This window comes from Lampetra fluviatilis, chromosome 39 (assembly GCF_964198595.1).
Source record: "Lampetra fluviatilis chromosome 39, kcLamFluv1.1, whole genome shotgun sequence".
Taxonomy (NCBI): Eukaryota; Metazoa; Chordata; class Hyperoartia; order Petromyzontiformes; family Petromyzontidae; genus Lampetra; species Lampetra fluviatilis.
The window spans coordinates 6096940-6114552 of NC_136313.1; the positions used below are offsets into that span (position 1 = coordinate 6096940).

Sequence of the window (17613 nt, forward strand, 5' to 3'; positions counted from 1 at the left end):
CCGCTATAGTAAATACTAAAACAGTCAGTATATACCACTACAGTCAGTCAATACTGCTACAGTCAGTATATACTACTATACAGTCAGTACATACTACCACGGTGAGTAGCTACTAGAGTCAGTAGATACTATTATAGAGTGAGTAGATACTGCTATAGATTTTGTAGTTACTACTATAGTCAGTGGATACTACTATAGAGTCAGCAGATACTATACAGTTAGTCGTTACGAGTATATAGTCGGTAGCTACTACTGTAGGCCCAGTAAATACTACTATGGTCAGTAGTTATTACAGTCACTAAATACTACTACACAGTCAGTAGCTACTACTGGCTCAGTAGATACTACGATACAGTCAGTAGATACCAGAGGTGGGACAAAGTCATTGTTATGCAAGTCCAAGTCGAGTCGCAAGTCATCAAATTCATGACTCGAGTCTGACTCGAGTCCAAGTCACATGACTCGAGTCCACATCTCATAGGTGGGACAAAGTCATTGTTATGCAAGTCCAAGTCGAGTCGCAAGTCATCAAATTCATGACTCGAGTCTGACTCGAGTCCAAGTCACATGACTCGAGTCCACACCTCTGGTAGATACTACTACAGAGTCAATAGATACCACTTCCTCTGTTGTATGTAAGGTGTTGTTAGTATATATACCTACGAGGGGTAAAGATATTTTTTGAGGGGGGGGTAGACCACAATTTTCGGAAACATTTTGACATCAACTATTTACCCTACACTTTCTACAACTTTTTGGACTTGTGAAAGCCTCTTATATATTTGTTGGTGGAGAAATGTACAAACAGCCCACCGGGTTTTGACAATACCTTAGTATCTGTGTATACTATGAGATCTCTTTTACCAGTGGCAAAATATAATAGTAGGTTTTTACCCTTTTAACTGGTACAAAACTGACACCTTTATTCAAGGCATCATGTTTGCAATGACCACAACACAAGTAGTCAAAAAAGCAAACAAAAAGAAGCAACTCTGATAAGGATGATAATATGCACTGTCCTTGAAGTTGATTGGCCCACACCCGAGACGGCTTTCTTTAGAGCCTAGTCCCCATTGGTGTATGGCCAGATGACACCAGAAGGCGTACAACTCAAACACAGTGCAATATCAGAGTATTGAGAGCTCGGGGTAAGCATTTACACTATGATATCTCTTTTACCAGTGGCAAAATATAATAGTAGGTTTTTACCCTTTTAACTGGTACAAAACTGACACCTTTATTCAAGGCATCATGTTTGCAATGACCACAACACAAGTAGTCAAAAAAGCAAACAAAAAGAAGCAACTCTGATAAGGATGATAGTTGTACGCCTTCTGGTGTCATCTGGCCCTACACCAATGGGGACTAGGCTCTAAAGAAAGCCGTCTCGGGTGTGGGCCAATCAACTTCAAGGACAGTGCATATTATCATCCTTATCAGAGTTGCTTCTTTTTGTTTGCTTTTTTGACTACTTGTGTTGTGGTCATTGCAAACATGATGCCTTGAATAAAGGTGTCAGTTTTGTACCAGTTAAAAGGGTAAAAACCTACTATTATATTTTGCCACTGGTAAAAGAGATCTCATAGTGTAAATGCTTACCCCGAGCTCTCAATACTCTGATATTGCACTGTGTTTGAGTTGTACGCCTTCTGGTGTCATCTGGCCCTACACCAATGGGGACTAGGCTCTAAAGAAAGCCGTCTCGGGTGTGGGCCAATCAACTTCAAGGACAGTGCATATTATCATCCTTATCAGAGTTGCTTCTTTTTGTTTGCTTTTTTGACTACTTGTGTTGTGGTCATTGCAAACATGATGCCTTGAATAAAGGTGTCAGTTTTGTACCAGTTAAAAGGGTAAAAACCTACTATTATCTGTGTATATATATGTAAGGTTTTTAAGAAATATATTTTTCACCCGGGCAAAGCCGGGTACTTCCGCTAGTGAATAATATTGGTCTCGAAAGCCTACGTGCTAAATTGGAATGTTTGTTCGCGCCTTTTCAAAAGCGCTTTTACCAATATTGCCTGTGCCCTGCTCGTTAGTTTAAGCTCGCCTTGGTAAACACGGGGCGGCAAACACATCCCTTAAAGAGCGGCCTTGAAACATCCAGCCACATCTCGCTCGAGAACAATAAAACATTCCTCTGGATTTCCCGAGGAAATATTTTCCATCTCTTATCTTATCTCAGTATCTCAGCTACCCCCCACCTCACCTCCACAATCTTCCCTTCCCCTTTGTAAACATTTTTATTTTACCCAGAATTCTGACTCGGTAATAAATTGTCTCGTTCCACCGAGAGAGAGAGAGGCTGCTCGTTTTGTTAAGTCGCTGCGCAGTTGGTTCCAAATATTCTCAATACCCGTTTGAGTTCAAATCCTGCGCACGGGCGTGTGCGTGTGTGTGTGTGGTGGTGTCGTGCCGTCCAGAGTCTTCAGAACGATGTTCACCATGGGAAAATGTATCCTGGTCTCATGTCTCATTTGGATGGTGGTATTGAAGGTAACGTATGGTGCTTTAAAAATAGATGCTGTATTTGAGTTATGTAATGGCCGCAAATATGTATTTTATCTATAAAATATACAATTTGGAGTGTTGGACCTACTGTGTGTAAACTATAGACAGTATAAACTATTTTTTTTATTTTACCAGGTAAGGCCCACAGCTATATGGCTCTTACCTGGTCACAAAAGATAGCTAAACGAAGTGGCTTATGTAGAAATGTATAGCAGACAAATACTTTAAAATAATGTTGATTCTTAATGTGCAGGGAAAATCCGGAACAATGTATCGCTTTAATTTTAGTTACATACTGTACCGAAAATCATCATTGATAACTGCATCTCGCCTGGCCTACCCTAGGTCGACTCAGCCGCAAACGAGTTAGTGACGGCCTGGCCAATCGCAGCACTAGGGAGATAAATGTTGTTTGGGAATGCCGCTGGCCACACCGCAGCTAAGTTCATAGGAGCTTACTCACAACACCTGTCGTGTTATATGAAGCATGCACGCTGTGAATCTTCGTGGTTGTGTGTGTGTCTTTGTGTGTCTGGTGAGTGGTGGCACAGCGGTTAGCGCACTGCGCCATGAACCCGGCGAACCGAGTTCGATTCCCGCTCACGGCCAACATCGGTGACGAATATCTGAACCGGTCCTGGGCCTCCCCTTGGTCGACTCAGCCTTAAATTAGTACCTGATGCGGTGTTTGTTAAACATCGACACTGGGGGAGACATAGGTGGACACGCGCCTGGTGCTGGCCACCCATCCCCTCGTGTGCTGTCCGGCCTCCATAGGTGCTCGCTAACATCACTAGCCCCAAAAGTATGTTAAGGTTATACGGGGGGGTCTTTGTCTTTGTGCAGGTAAAGGCATTCGGGCGTGGTGCTGGCCACCCACCCCCTCGTGTGCCATGCCGGCCTCCATAGGTGTTTGCCAACAGCACTTCCTCCAAACGTCTGTAAAGCCTAAGCCGGGGGGACCTTTGTCTTTGCAGGTCGAGGCATCAGGGGCCCCGCGTGTGAATGCATCCCAAGCGCAGGACGGGATGTGCCAATGCACGGTTCTCGTGGCTGACTCCGTCTTCCCAGCCGATCGAGTCGAGTCTCTGCAAGAGACTTCACGGACTCTGGCTTTACGCGTGGAGGCGCAGGCTCAGAAGGTGCGTGCTTCAGTGGGGTACAATCACGCGTGGGGGTTGGACAGATCATTCTCATCTGCAGCGCCACGAACCCGCCTGGAACAAGCTTGCCGTACACTCGACTCCATCATTTCATTCGAAGTCACAGTAACAACAATGCGCTTGCATACAACAACTAACTCGCAGCCACAGCTTGCTTTGAATTCAGATTTTTTGTATTTACTATATAACATTCATATTACAGATTTGTTTTGGGTTAGATCGCGTAAATATTAATTTGTCGTTAAACCCACAACCACCCAACACAGCCAATTAGTAAGGTTTGTCACGTAAACAAAACGTGTCAATTCGTTACTACTTCAGGGAGTAAACCCACAACATTTACGATTTGAGTACTGTGACATTTTCTTGATGATTACAACCGGCTTCATCAGGCGATTTGCCGGAATTGTGAAGAAGTCTTCCTGTTTCTGGTATTAAATGGAGTAAGATGATGTAATCAATGTGTGCCCATCAGGTGAGAAGGTCAAAAACCTTCATTAAGAATAATATTGGTCTCAAAATCCTACGCGTTAAACTTTATTACATTGTTCATATATATTTAAAGAATTTAATGATGTGATGGCACTTTGGGTGTCAGATTTGTGCCAGGAAGGCACCACGTGTTAAGCAAAAAGTTGACTTGGCTTGACTTCTCTTTTCGTACGACGGGAGAAGCTTACAATTGGACACGTCCAGTGCGGTGATCCACTCAGTAGTGGTTTCCTGAGATGCTGAGTGGAGAAATGGAAAAAGTGGCAACAGATCTCGGTGTATGTATATATGTTGAACTTCTTTCACACCGTACGTAGCCAACCGCGCTAATCAGAGGTGCGGGGGAAGGACAACAAACTAAACACAAAAAGCAGTTCTAAAGAAATTAGTTTTAATCGAGATGATGATGATGATTGAAAAGTGCGTAGCTCCCAGTGGCTATCGGAAGCAATAGCGTTCCAGACGGCCGCAAAAGCGCATCTCAAAGCACGCGATGTGGTGACCACCGCCTTTGTTCGATGGCCAGCCAAAAGCCGCTGCTGGGAGGATAACCACCGAAGTTCGCGTGATGATTGATGGTTTACGCTCCTTGATGAGATCAGCAAGGTATTGTGTGCTGCTGGGAGCTTCAGCAAACCGAGAGCATGAAACGTCGGACATCGTGCCGAACAAGACTCGGCACAACCCGAAAACACACTGGGGACCAACGCAGCACCCGGAGGAAAATCCACGCCTGCAAAGGGGAAACGCGATGCTATATCAACGATGAGATCCATTTTTATGCCTCGTGATGGCTGTCTTCCTGTGTCTATTTGGTGATTGAACAACTTAGCGCCTGTGTACGACTTCCACGACGACTGTTGTAAGAGTGCTTCTTTATTCATTGTTGTACTGCACAGCTCCGATCCTTCCCTCTCCGGGTAAGTTCCCTTCTACAATGCCATGGACGAGACGTCTCTCTCTCTCTGGTCCACCCGCGAGGCTCGCTCCGCTCTCCCGGTCTCGCCGTTGGCTGGCGGCGTGCTGGAGAGAAGGGCGAGCTTCACTGGGGAACGCCGCCACGTGGCCGGTGGCGAAGAGAGGAGATGACGAGCAGCGATGAAGTCCAGACCCCAGGCTCCCCACACCAACCACGAGTCCTCCCCTGCCCTTGCTTATGTTCTCCCCGGCGGAGCTAGGCTCCGCCTCTAGCCACGCCCCCTCGAGGAACCTTCCCGATGGTTCCTGAAGCATTCTTCTTGACTCTGCCCGTCACCTTGGGTCCAGATGTTATACCCTCTTAGGATTGGATGCCGATGACATAATAGTGCCCTCTGGCACCCACTGGATGGCTCTCTCTCACTCCACCTGTATTCTTGCCGGGGAAGGGTAAAGCCTACAAAAATAATGTAGTCAACACTATGCCATATCAGACAGACAGACAGAACGAGTTCATTATGAATTGAAACAAGCTATTATTCTCGACAATATTCTTAATTATTATAGGCGGAGTTCCGTATTGTTTTTGCTCTACCACGGTCTCGTGGCGAGGCAGGGGTACGCCACCTTCTCGATGCCCACGGTGGGAGGGAGCTTCACAACAGAATTAGAATCTCGATTTAGACGACATGAGGAGGAATCCGATGAGCTATGAAGCTCTTCACAGATTTCCAGTAGGGGCACGGAGTCAGAACGTAACAGCGACAAGCAATAACAAAAACACGATAGGAGTGCAAAAGTATAGGAAAGGTAAACAAATCTCTTTTTAAAAAACCAACAAATACTACTAAACTACTCTTTGGTTCTTTCGGTAAGGCCACGTACAAAAAAAACAAGTTAAATAATAGAATACGAGGTTTCGATTGCAACACAAGCAATCGTCATCAGGTAGAACTAAATTTGAGAGAGACAACACACCGACAGAGAGACACACAGACAGACACACAAGCAGAGAGAGACAACACAGAGACACACAGAGAGACACAAACTGTGGCAAAAGAATCCCACTCATTGCATCCCGCCTCCCGATGATGAGCACGTGTTGGCTACGTACGGTGCGAAAGAAGTCCGACGTACAGGGACTCTACTTACGAACGAGTTAGGTTCCAGGGGTTTGTTCGTAAGTCGATTTGTTCGTAAGTCCAACTTTACTCCCGTCGTTTCTGAACATGTTGTACAGCGTGTACACTAAACACGAGGAATGGATTGAAAAGTTGTATAATCTCCTGTAGATGTAGATGCCACTTGTTATTCATGTTCTACAGATGTAGATTCCACAACCGCCATCTATTGCGCGGCGGTTGAACTTACGACTCTCGGTCCGAACAGGCAAATGGAGATACAGACAGGTTTGTTCGTATCTCTGAAAGTTCGTAAGTCGAATGCTCGTAAGTAGATGAGTCCCCGTACGTGCATTTCTCTGAAATTAAGCAGCAGTTGAGCCTGGATAGAGCTTGGAAAGGTTTGCTATTGGCTGCTGCGGGGCTGCATGGTGGGCAGCAGTGGGATGTGCCAATGTGTTGGTGTCACCCGACTTGCATGTCACTCGTACGACGATGACGACGACGACGATGACGTTCCATGTAAACAGCTGCAGCACATGGAGGCGACCGTGTCGCTGTACGCGGTGAGACTCGCCAACTTGACCCGGAGGCTCGAGAGCTCCTTCCTCGGCGACGTTTCCATCACGGAGCTCGACTTTGAGCTGCTGCGGGCCGAGGTGAAGGAGATGGAGTTGCTCATCCTGGAGCTCAAGTCGACGATGGCCGTCAGCAATCCCGTCCTGGAGATCCTCCTGGAAGAGGTAACGAGACCCAACGCAGCAGCCGCAGCCGCAGCAGCAGCAGCAGCAGCGGCAAACGACGACAACTTGAATGTTGTATACAGTAGAAATGAAAATCGTGTCTCAAGGTGCCTTACACACAAAAAAAACAAATCTTAAGCTTTATACAGATTTATATAGCAGCGCCTTCATAGAAAGCACGTTATAACAATGCATACATTGTGCATGAGATGGTAGTAGGGCAGGTGGGAGAGGTTAAGGAGGGGTTAGGGTTGGAATAGTGTTAGGGGTAGAGGTAGGGTTAGTGATAGGGATAGTGATATGGGTATCAATAGGGGTAGGGGTAGTAATAGGGGTAGTGATAGGGGTTGGGGTAGTGATAGGGATTAGGGTAGTGATTGGGGTTGGGATAGGGGTAGTGATAGGGGTTGGGGTAGGGGTAGTGATTGGGGTAGGGGTAGTGATTGGGATTGGGGTTGGGGTTGGGGTAGTGGTTGGGGTTGGGGTAGGGGTAGTGATTGGGGTTGGGATAGGGGTTGGGGTAGGGGTAGTGATTGGAGTTGGGGTAGGGGTAGTGATTGGGGTTGGGGTAGTGATTGGGGTTGGGGTAGGGGTAGTGATTGGGGTTGGGGTAGTGATTGGGGTAGGGGTAGTGATAGGGGTTGGGGTAGTGATAGAGATGTATCCCCCTGCCTTAGAGGCCAAGGCAGGGAGATATGCGAGAGGCGAGGGAGAGGGAAATACCGCGGTATGGCCGAGGAAGAACGATGTGGCCCACCAGGGCTTCGCTTGGGCAGCCAGGGCATGGCCAAAGAGTCCCAGGGCATCTGCGGTGGCCTGGCACCGTCCACCAACAAGTATTCCTGCCAGCCCTGCTGGCAGACACATTTGGCAGTCGTTGTGTAGCAATGTAGTTATGCTATTTGAACTCCAATACTTTATTGATATTTATTGAAAGTGACTCGCTTACCCTTTATCTATTTTGCACTCCTATCGTTGTTTTGTTGAGGGTGAGGGGGGTGTTTGTTTTGTGTAACTTTCGCTGACACGCCTCTTACTGGGCACCTATGGGAAAAAGAGATTTATAGCTCATCGAATTCTTCTTGTGTAGTCAAAATCAAGATTCTGATTCTGTTGTGAAGCCCCCCCCCCCCCCCCGTGTGTCGAGGAGGGCGTGTACCCATGGCTCGCCACGAGAAAGGCGGTAGACCAAAGACAACGTGGACTCCACCTATAATTAACAATAATCTAAAATAATCGTTTTATTTTTATTAACAATTAACGTGTTGCGCCTAAAACAAAGATTCTCATCCTGAATCCCAAGCAGGACCATCATTGTCGTCGTGCGCGGCGTGACCCGAGTGAGATTTGACTGGGTTCGAGGGAGACACGGCCAAAACAAATGTTGATCGGCTCTCCCTCTTACAGCCACAGACCTGGGGATGCGTGACAGGAGGTCACAGGGCGACTGAGTCAGCACGGATCGCTCAAATGCAGGGTTCGAATCTCCGGGGGTTCAGCCGTCTGTGTGTTATGCAGTGGCGGATTAAGATAGTACGGGGCCTGCAGCATACGTTATAAAGGGGCCCTAAGTAATCATAAAAAACATACATATTAAAACACAAATGTTTTACTTGCATAGTAAATTCATTGTATTTTTTCATTTGCTATACAGCCAGATAATAGACACATCGCTAATATTAAACACCCAGTCGTTCATAAAAGTTTAAGGTGGTATAGTACTATAGTAATAGAGCAAGTGCAGTGAACCGGAATTAATAGCTTGAAAGCATTTAGCGCGGGGCCCTTGAAAGTGCGGGGCCCGTAGCTACTGCATATGTAGCTAGTTTTGCGACTAGGATAATCCGGCACTGATGGGATGGTCGCTGGGTTCTCAGTGCCACTGGGTGTGGTGAGTTCACATGCCTGGTGACAAGGTGTCTATTTGTGTCTATTTGGTGACTGGACATCTTAACACCCACAATAGATCTCTTTTACCAGTGGCAAAATATAGTAGTAGGTTTTTACCCTTTTAAACTGGTACAAAACTGACACCTTTATTCAAGGCATCATGTTTTGTACCAGTTTAAAAGGGTAAAAACCTACTACTATATTTTGCCACTGGTAAAAGAGATCTCATAGTGTAAATGCTTACCCCGAGCTCTCAAGACTCTGATATTGCACTGTGTTTGAGTTGTACACCTTCTGGTGTCATCTGGTCCAACACCAATGGGAACTAGGCTCTAAAGAAAGCCGTCTCGGGTGTGGACCAATCAACTTCAAGGACAGTGCATATTATTATCATTTTCAGAGTTGCTTCTTTTTGTTTTCTTTTTTGACTACTTGTGTTGTGGTTATTGCAAACATGATACCTTGAATAAAAGTGTCAGTTTTGTACCAGTTTAAAAGGGTAAAAACCTACTACTACCCACAATAGAGGTTGTTTTGGGGTTAGATCGCGTAAATATAGAAATGTGTCGTTACAACCCACCACCACCCAACACGGTCAATTTAGTAAGATTCGGCACGTAAACCGAACGTGCCAAATCGTCACTAGTACAGCACACCGGTGTGTTGGAGAGCCAAGCCACAACATTTACAAACTGAGCACGACGTTTCGCCAGTAGTAACAACTCGCTTCATCAGGCGACAGTCAGATTTGTGGAGAAGTCCTCCTGTTTTAATATTAACACCTGTATTCCGGCCGGGAAGGGTAAATCCTAATGTTTTACCAACACTATGCCATACAGACCGACAGAACGGGTTAATAATTGATTGAAGAAAGCGATGAATGTACAATATTATTAATTATAGGCGGAGTTCCATATTGTTTTTGCTCTATCGCCTTCTCGTGGCGAGGCAGGGCGACACCCACGGGCGGAGGAAACTTCACAACAGAATCAGAATCTCAATTTAGACAATAGGAACAGGAATCCGATGAGCTATGAAGCTCTTTCTTCACAGATGTCCAGTACGGGCACGGGGTCAGAAGGTTCCAGCAACAAGCAATACGAAAAACACGATAGGAGTGCAAAAGTATAGGAAAGGTAGCAAAAATATCTTTAAAAACATACAAATACACCTAAACTAACAACACAGTCACCGAATGGCCTCACGACCCAGCGCGACAAATCATGTTCTTCACTCAAACGTGACTTAAGTTTGGGAACTAAACACATATTTTTGTTCGGCTGCCATCCACGTTGTAAACGTAACTCCGCGGTGGCGTCGCGTGTGCTGGGATGGTTCTGTCCTCACACCCCTCCCCCCGCCGTGTGTGACGTTAAAATGTTCACTTCGGACCCGTGGTTCTTAACCTTTACTGCGAACTTGCAACCCCCGTTTGTCCTCAATCGTAAGAAAATGTATGTTAATAAATACCGAGGTTCCACGAAACGAAGTAGTTGTACTTACGTGCCCGTGCTAAATTTGTGTTTTTGATTATTTACCTTCTAAATAAAATCTGGCCATCTCTCGCACCCCCAGACAGGGCATCTCGCACCCCCAGGGAGTGCCTGAGCCCCAAGAAGAACCACTGCCCTAGGCTAAACTTAAAGCCGTCATTGCAATATGGAACGCGATGCAAGCATACCTGTAAACCCATACGGCTTACCCCGTATTATTGTACAGGGAAATTGAGTGTTCAGGTCTATACGGGCAAAAAATAATAATGTGTCTATTTGTTTGTGTGTCTCCATTGTGATGGGACTTTGTAGGATGAACGTTGAGATTTATAAGGGGCACCGGGTGACCAGTAAGGTCTGAGTTGGTCTGTAATCAGGTAGGGCACTGATAAGGGGTTCACAGGTATGGTATTTACACACACACACGTGTGAGTGAGAGTGAGTGTGCCTCAACCCTGAATCGAGTACCTGGTGCGGTGTATAAACATCGCCACTCGGGAGACAAAGGCGACCGGGCGTGGTGCTGTCCACCCACCCCCTCGTGTGCCGTGGCGGGCTTCATCGGGGCGCTAGCTAACAGCAGCACTTTCCCCAAAAAAGCATGTGAAGGCTATACGGTGGATGGGTGGGTGGGGAGATACTCTTAGTTCTTTCGGTAAAGTCACGTAGGTAAAAAATGAAATTAAAATTAATAAAAATAAAACAATATAATCACGACGTTTCGGAGGCAACACAAGTCTCCGTCATCAGGTGGGACCGTCACAGCCAGATTTGCTGCATCAAGATTTATTGTTTTATTTTTTATTAATTTTAATTTCATTTTTTACCTACGTGACTTACCAAAATAACTAAGAGTATGAATCCTTGCAGTCACGAAAGCTTCAAATCTAGGGTGGGGAAATATCTTAGCCTTTGTGTTGTGTTAAGATTTCCCCAGTCACGAGGGAGAGGAGGAGGAGGCAGAGTTTGTTTTTGTTTTAATCGAGCCAACCCTTCAAAATGCAGATTCCCCCCCTCCCCCTGCCCTGCGTGGCGATAACGAGAACGATTTCCTTGGCATCAGGTGGGCAATGCGAGCGCGACGGTGAACGCGCTCGAACGCTTCGACAAGAACAGCGTCCTGGAGGTCCGACGGCAGGTCGCGGGGCTGCGGAGACGTCTGCAAGAGTGCCAGTCTCAGAACCACAGCTCCACGCCTCGTCCGCTCCCACATTGTAAGACGCTGCGCACAGCGCGAGATGGGTGACGGACCGAGTTACTCGAACATTTGCCCTTCAAGGGGACAATGTATATATAAAGCGGTGGTATTCGCTCGTTTTTTAGAGGGGTCACTTACGCCGATAAGGGGCCGTCCATAAATGAGGTCACGCACCTAGGTGGGGGGTGGGGGGGGTCAGACATTTGTGACGATGTGTGACGAAGGGGGAGGGTGAGAAATGTGACGTCACATCAAAATGCACAACTTTAAATGAATATAGACAACACGTTCTACTTATTTAAATAGACTTTTTAATAAATGTTTTCTCCTACAACATCAGAGTGCAGCGCCACATTAAATACGCACTACAATGACAATAGTTTAAAGCGATTTGAAGCATGTTTTAAAAATAAATTGGGGGGGGGGCGGCAGAGCTTTGTGACGTCATATTTGAGGGGGGGTCTGACTTTTTGTGACGTCGTATAACGAAGGGGGGGGGGGGGTCAAAATTCGTCCAAAATCGCGTGACGTCATTTATGGACGGCCCCTAAGACATCGTCAATGCGAGGGTCGCCACGCGTGTGAAACCATTACTGGGTTTGACAGCAGCACGACGATGATGATGGGGGGGGGGGGGTTGACTTCACTCTGTGGATTGTCGGGGGCCGCACTAAAGGCCACCAGGGGCCCACGGGCCTTGTAATGAAGAATGCTCATGCAGAGTTATAACGCAGCTTCAATCAGGCCACAGTTATTTCTAGACCGCAGAGGTTTCCATGTGTTTTTTTTAAAATGAAATGTCAAAGTGACCCCCTGCTCAGACAAGTGGGGTGATATCGCCATCCGCTCTTAACAGCGCTGAGTCAGCAGTGGAAAAAATACACCCACATTTTTATGACACTGGCCATTCTCACTGTAAGATAACCCACTAGAGCACTGCCATACCACAAAACGTTGTTTTTTGCCCCACAGGGATGAGATGTTAACTCCCTCGCCTGGTATACAGGAGGTCCTGCATTCGATCCCGACCCTGATGCCTGTATATTTGGAGATCGCATCTGTTCACCGTGGACGTGTGGATTTTTCTCTGGGCCCTCCGGGTTTTCCCTCCACATTTAGAATCAACATCCGTTTACAGTGTTCGGCTCCTATACATTTCCACCTGATAAGCCAATTCGTTGAGCTCTCATTTTTGATAGCCAGGTCGCTTAAGAAAAAGAGTTATATAGCTCAATGGGCCTTACCTGGTACCATTCCCTTGGCCCCTCCCACCCACACCCCATCGCGAGCCCCAGGCAGTGAAGGTACGAGTACCCACCTACTGCCCAGGTAGCCCCACCCACTAATCGAGTAATCCCACCCACGACTTCGGTTGCCCCGCCTACGGCTTAGGTAGCCCCGCCCACTACGCAGGTAGCCCCGCCCACTACTCAGGTAGCCCCGCCCACTACTCAGGTAGCCCCGCCCACTACTCAGGTAGCCCCACCTACGACTCAGGTAGCCCTACCCTTTGCCCCCATCATGAGTCGAGCACGAAGCCAGATATTTTAAACTGGAACACAAAAAAATCTAGATTTTTGCAAATGCTTCGGAAAACTGGAAGGGACTTCTTATCCCGGGACCATCCTGGCCAAAGCAGGAAGTTTGGTAACTAGAACCTATGGCAGTGGTTCTTCTTCTTAACCTGGGGTGCACCTCTGCACCTCCTGGGGGTGCGAGATGCTCTTTCTGGGGGTGCGAGACATGGCCAGATTTTTTTAGAAGGTAAATCATCGAAAACACAAATTAAGTACGGGCACGTAAGTACAACTACTTTGGTTCATCAAACCTAGGTATTTGTTAACATTATACATGTTTTTACGACTTAGAACCAAAGGGGTTGCAAGGCTGCAGAAAAGGCGAAGAAACACTGGACTATTGTTTCAGCGTAAATAATGCCCCTCCAGAGATCACTGGCTAGATCATTCCCCAAGGACCTCAGCCAGACATCCAGACAGGAAGGAACACCTTCAGCACGCCTTCAGTTGGGAGGTGGTGTTAATCCTGGCAGCATCAAACATGAGACGCAAACAAATCCTTGCCTTTGATTCTTTCCACCTGCTTATTCTTATTCTAAGCCGAAAGCCCCATGACTTCTGCATGGGGTCGGCTCAGATTTTCTTTCTCCACGCGGGAGAAAGAAAATGCCACAGTGCCACGGTGGCGAGATGTTATCTACCTCGCCAGGTATTCTGAAAATCGTGAGTTCAAACACGACCCTGATACCTGCTGTATATTTGGAGTTTGCAGTGTCTCTTTCCCCATGGTCACGTGGATTTTTGCCGGGTCAATCGGTTTTTCCTTCCACATTTAGAATCAACGTGCGTTTAGAATATTTGGCTGCTATAAATTTCCACATGATAAGCCACTTGGTTGAGCTATCATGTGTGGCCGCGTCGCTTCTGAAAGAAAGCTACATAGCTCAGTGGGGCCTTACCTGGTAAAATAAAAGTAGTTTTTAACATGTTTGTTGGTTCTTTTGGTAAAGTCACGTAGAAGGGAAATAAAAAGATAAAAAAATAAAATCCTCACGACGTTTCGACTGCAACACAAGCAATCATCATCAGGTGTGGATTTCACACCTGATGATGATTTCACACCTGATGACGATTGCTTGTATTGCAGTCGAAACGTCGTGATAATTTTATTGTTTTATATATATATTTTTTACTTGACTTTACCGAAAGAACCAAGAATATGAATCCCTGCAGTCACGTAATCTTTAAATCAAAATTTAGTTTTTAACAGTTTTATATTTCTGCGTCTCATCTCTCGTCACATTCGCTGCCCTCGCATCCAATTTCTCCACATCCTCCCACGGCAGCCTCGATCTCCCTCTGCTCCTTCAGTCCTGCACCAGTCCCATCTCCATTATCCTACCTGAAGGCGTTGTTTCTTCTGGATACGTGCCCATCTATCTAAGTCTCGCCTCCCTTACCTTCTGGAGAATATCCGTAACCTGCCGCGAAGGCGCTGATCGTTTTTTTTTTCTTCACCACATCTCTTGCACGACACGGCAGCATTGGTTGTATCACCGCTTTATATTTGTGGGAAGTGTTAGCTTTAATGCGTTTTCACGCAACGCGTCTTCGGCTGCGACTCGCGATTCTTCTCTCATCGTAAAACGCTTTCGCGCAATGCGCGCCGTTATAACGTGGAATGCGCACTGTTATAACGCGGAATGCACGCTGTTATAATGCGGAACGCGCGCCGTTATAACACGGTTTCTAAGCAGTCGATGACGAACTGCTTTCTGGAGCTGCACGGCCGAGCGGCACAGTGATACGGCACGCAGAATGATACAGTAACACGTCGTACCCTCATCTCAGTTTTTCGTCCCACCATGGGATGACTGTTGGCCGATTTTAAAGTGCGAATGCGGTGATTCCTTGCTCGACGCGTTTTTTTTTGCTGAACGTGGGAAATCTTCAGGATACGCACCCACCGTGTTAAAACCGAGGGATCACTCTAACTCGTTCGTAAGTTCCAATTCCGCCATACCAACAATTGGCCACTTCACCGGACAAACCTATTGCACGTTGTTCTGTCTCACGTTTACTTCCGCCCCCCGTCTCCCAGGGAGCTGCGAGCGTAGCGATCTTGTCGGCGTCGGCCAGCCACTGCTGCACCAGCTCAACTGGCGCGGTTTCCCCTACAAATACGGCGCCTGGGGCAAAGACGGTGACCCTCCTGCCGGCAAAGAGGAGTCATACTGGGTGGCACCGCTCAACACGGACGGTCGTCTCATGGAGGTCCTGCGAAGCCACAAAAACTACAACGACCTGCTGACATTTCGTGCCGCGGTCGACAAAAACCTTTTCACAACCGACTCCCGGGGAAACAAGATCTACACCAACACGCCACAGGGCGCGGGGATGGTTGTGTACCGCAACCACCTCTACTTCAATTGCTACAACACGCGGGACGTGTGCAAGGTGAACTTGGACACCAATGCCGTGTCGCGTAAGCCCCTTGCCGATGCCGTGTTCAACAACCGTTTCTCTTACTCCTCCAGCACCTGGCAAGACTTTGATTTCGCCGTCGACGAGAATGGGCTCTGGTTAATCTTTTCCACCGAGGCGAGCGGTGGGAACGCGGTGTTGGGCAGGGTCAACGAAACCGACCTCTCGGTGGGAGATATCGTCAAGACGAATTTGTACAAGCCAGGCGCGAGCAACGCGTTCATGGCATGCGGGAAGCTCTACGCTACTCGTACGGTCAGCACGAGCAAGGAAGAAGTGTTTTACGTGTTCGACACGAGCACGGGTCGCGAGACGGTGATGGAAAAGCCGATAGTGATGGACAAAATGGTGGAAGTCGTCCAAAGCTTGAGCTACAATCCAATCGACAACAAGCTGTACATGTACAACGATGGCTATCTCGTCACCTACGATTTAATTTTCAAGCAGTAATAGCCATGAGCCGGGATAAGAATGTTCAGATATAAGTGTGTGCTGAATGTTTTTTTTTGCCGATAAGTTCTCTCTTGCTCCTTTCGATGATGTTTTTGTTACTCTTACTTGCATTATTATGATGATTATTATGATTATCCTAGAAATCTGCCTAGACTACGAGATGCGGAGCGCCACTCATGAGCATGGCAGCTTTCCTCCGAGCCGGGTGGTGGGGTTGGGTGGGGGGTGCGGCACGCCATTGGCTACGTACGGTGCGAAAGAAGTTCGAGGTACGTGCGTGCGTACGGACAACATACACGAACGGCACGTGACGAGGATGGGATTGATGCGGGCCCGCATCGATCGCACGCCGTCCAACAGCTGTCACGACGGGACGGCGGCCGACGTTTCCCACCGGCCTTAACCCGGCGGGGGAACGGGCGCGTGAGGACGCGCGATTCGAGCATTCTTCAGCGGCTACTCAAGAATCTTCATGGCCATAAAGCACCGCAGCGTAGCAATTGATCATATTGAACGCATCAATAAATAAGCGTCTGAACGTCAAAACATTCTTTGCGTTGTGTGTTTTAAACGACGATTCAATGGTTTAAAGATCAATGAAGGGACAAATGAATGATGGAGTCTGCACGCTGCTGCTGTGCTTGCTTGTGTGCACAGGCGCGGTTCGTCCACTAGGGGCGTTGGGGCGCCGGGAATGAGAATTTATTTTTCTAAAAAATACTTTTCTCTCCATTGTTTTGTTATGTTTCAAATATATATAATGTTCATTTCAAGTTGATATTGCCCAATGAAGATAACATTGGAAGTTGTTCGTATTAGAAACCGCTGCAACGCCACGGTCTGATTTGAGCCTCGGGGAGGTCTCGGCGCGGCTGTGAAGGCGTCCTCCGAGTGAGACATTTTCCCTTAAATTTCGATTTAAAGCTTTCGTGACTGCAGTAATTTATATTATTGGTTCTTTCGGTAAAGTCACGTAGAAGGGACATAATAAAATAATGAAACATAATAAAAATTCTCACGACGTTTCGGCCACAATGCAAGCAGCCGTCCTCAGGTGAAGAACAGAGCTGTCGGAAAGCCAGCGTCCTAATGAACACTGCTAAGCTTGGCAGCGTATTTTGCTGCCAAGCTTAGCAGTGTTCATTAGGACGCTCTGTTATTCACCTGAGGACGGCTGCTTGCGTTGTGGCTGAAACGTCGTGAGAATTTTTATAATGTTTTTATTTTTTTATTTTTTTATTTTCCTTCAACGTGACTTTACCGAAAGAACCAAGAATGAGATTTCCCCTTCTTCAGTCATCGCGATCAGCTTCGAGCGTCGTCGCCGCTCCACTTTGAGACGCATTCAGGGCGGTGACAAAGGTGCCCGGTGGCTGTAATGACGATGTCACAACGCGAGGCTGCACTGTGCAATTGTAGCAGGTCACGACCTCCACGCTCGAGGAGGAAACAGCAATAGCGATGCCAGTCGGTGCAGCAAATGAAGAATTAACAAAGAACACTGTGGGAGTCACTCCGGAATATTCACTTCGAAAGGATGACTATGCCGGAGAAGTTAAAAGTCAAGCAACTGGGTCCTGATTAACCGACTTGAAGGTCATGGGGATCAGCATTTGAGTGATTTGTT

At 47.1% G+C, this 17613-nt stretch overlaps 1 protein-coding gene across 1 annotated transcript; it reads left to right on the forward strand.

Moving 5' to 3' along the window:
- The first annotated feature begins 2317 nt into the window (after positions 1 to 2317).
- LOC144946036 (olfactomedin-4-like) lies at positions 2318 to 16492 on the forward strand. Its single transcript, XM_078874775.1, has 5 exons — positions 2318 to 2499; positions 3492 to 3656; positions 6739 to 6951; positions 11398 to 11548; positions 15151 to 16492. Exons 1-5 carry the CDS (start codon positions 2440 to 2442, stop codon positions 15981 to 15983), a joined length of 1422 nt encoding a protein of 473 aa, XP_078730901.1. The 5' UTR covers positions 2318 to 2439; the 3' UTR covers positions 15984 to 16492.
- Positions 16493 to 17613: the final 1121 nt, after the last annotated feature.

Coding starts and splice junctions, on each gene's coding strand:
- LOC144946036 (XM_078874775.1), top strand. CDS start 2,440: ATGTTCACCATGGGAAAATGTATCCTGGTCTCATGTCTCATTTGGATG. Junction 6,952..11,397: donor TGGAGATCCTCCTGGAAGAG/GTAACGAGACCC, acceptor CCTTGGCATCAG/GTGGGCAATGCGAGCGCGAC. Junction 11,549..15,150: donor GCCTCGTCCGCTCCCACATT/GTAAGACGCTGC, acceptor CCCGTCTCCCAG/GGAGCTGCGAGCGTAGCGAT.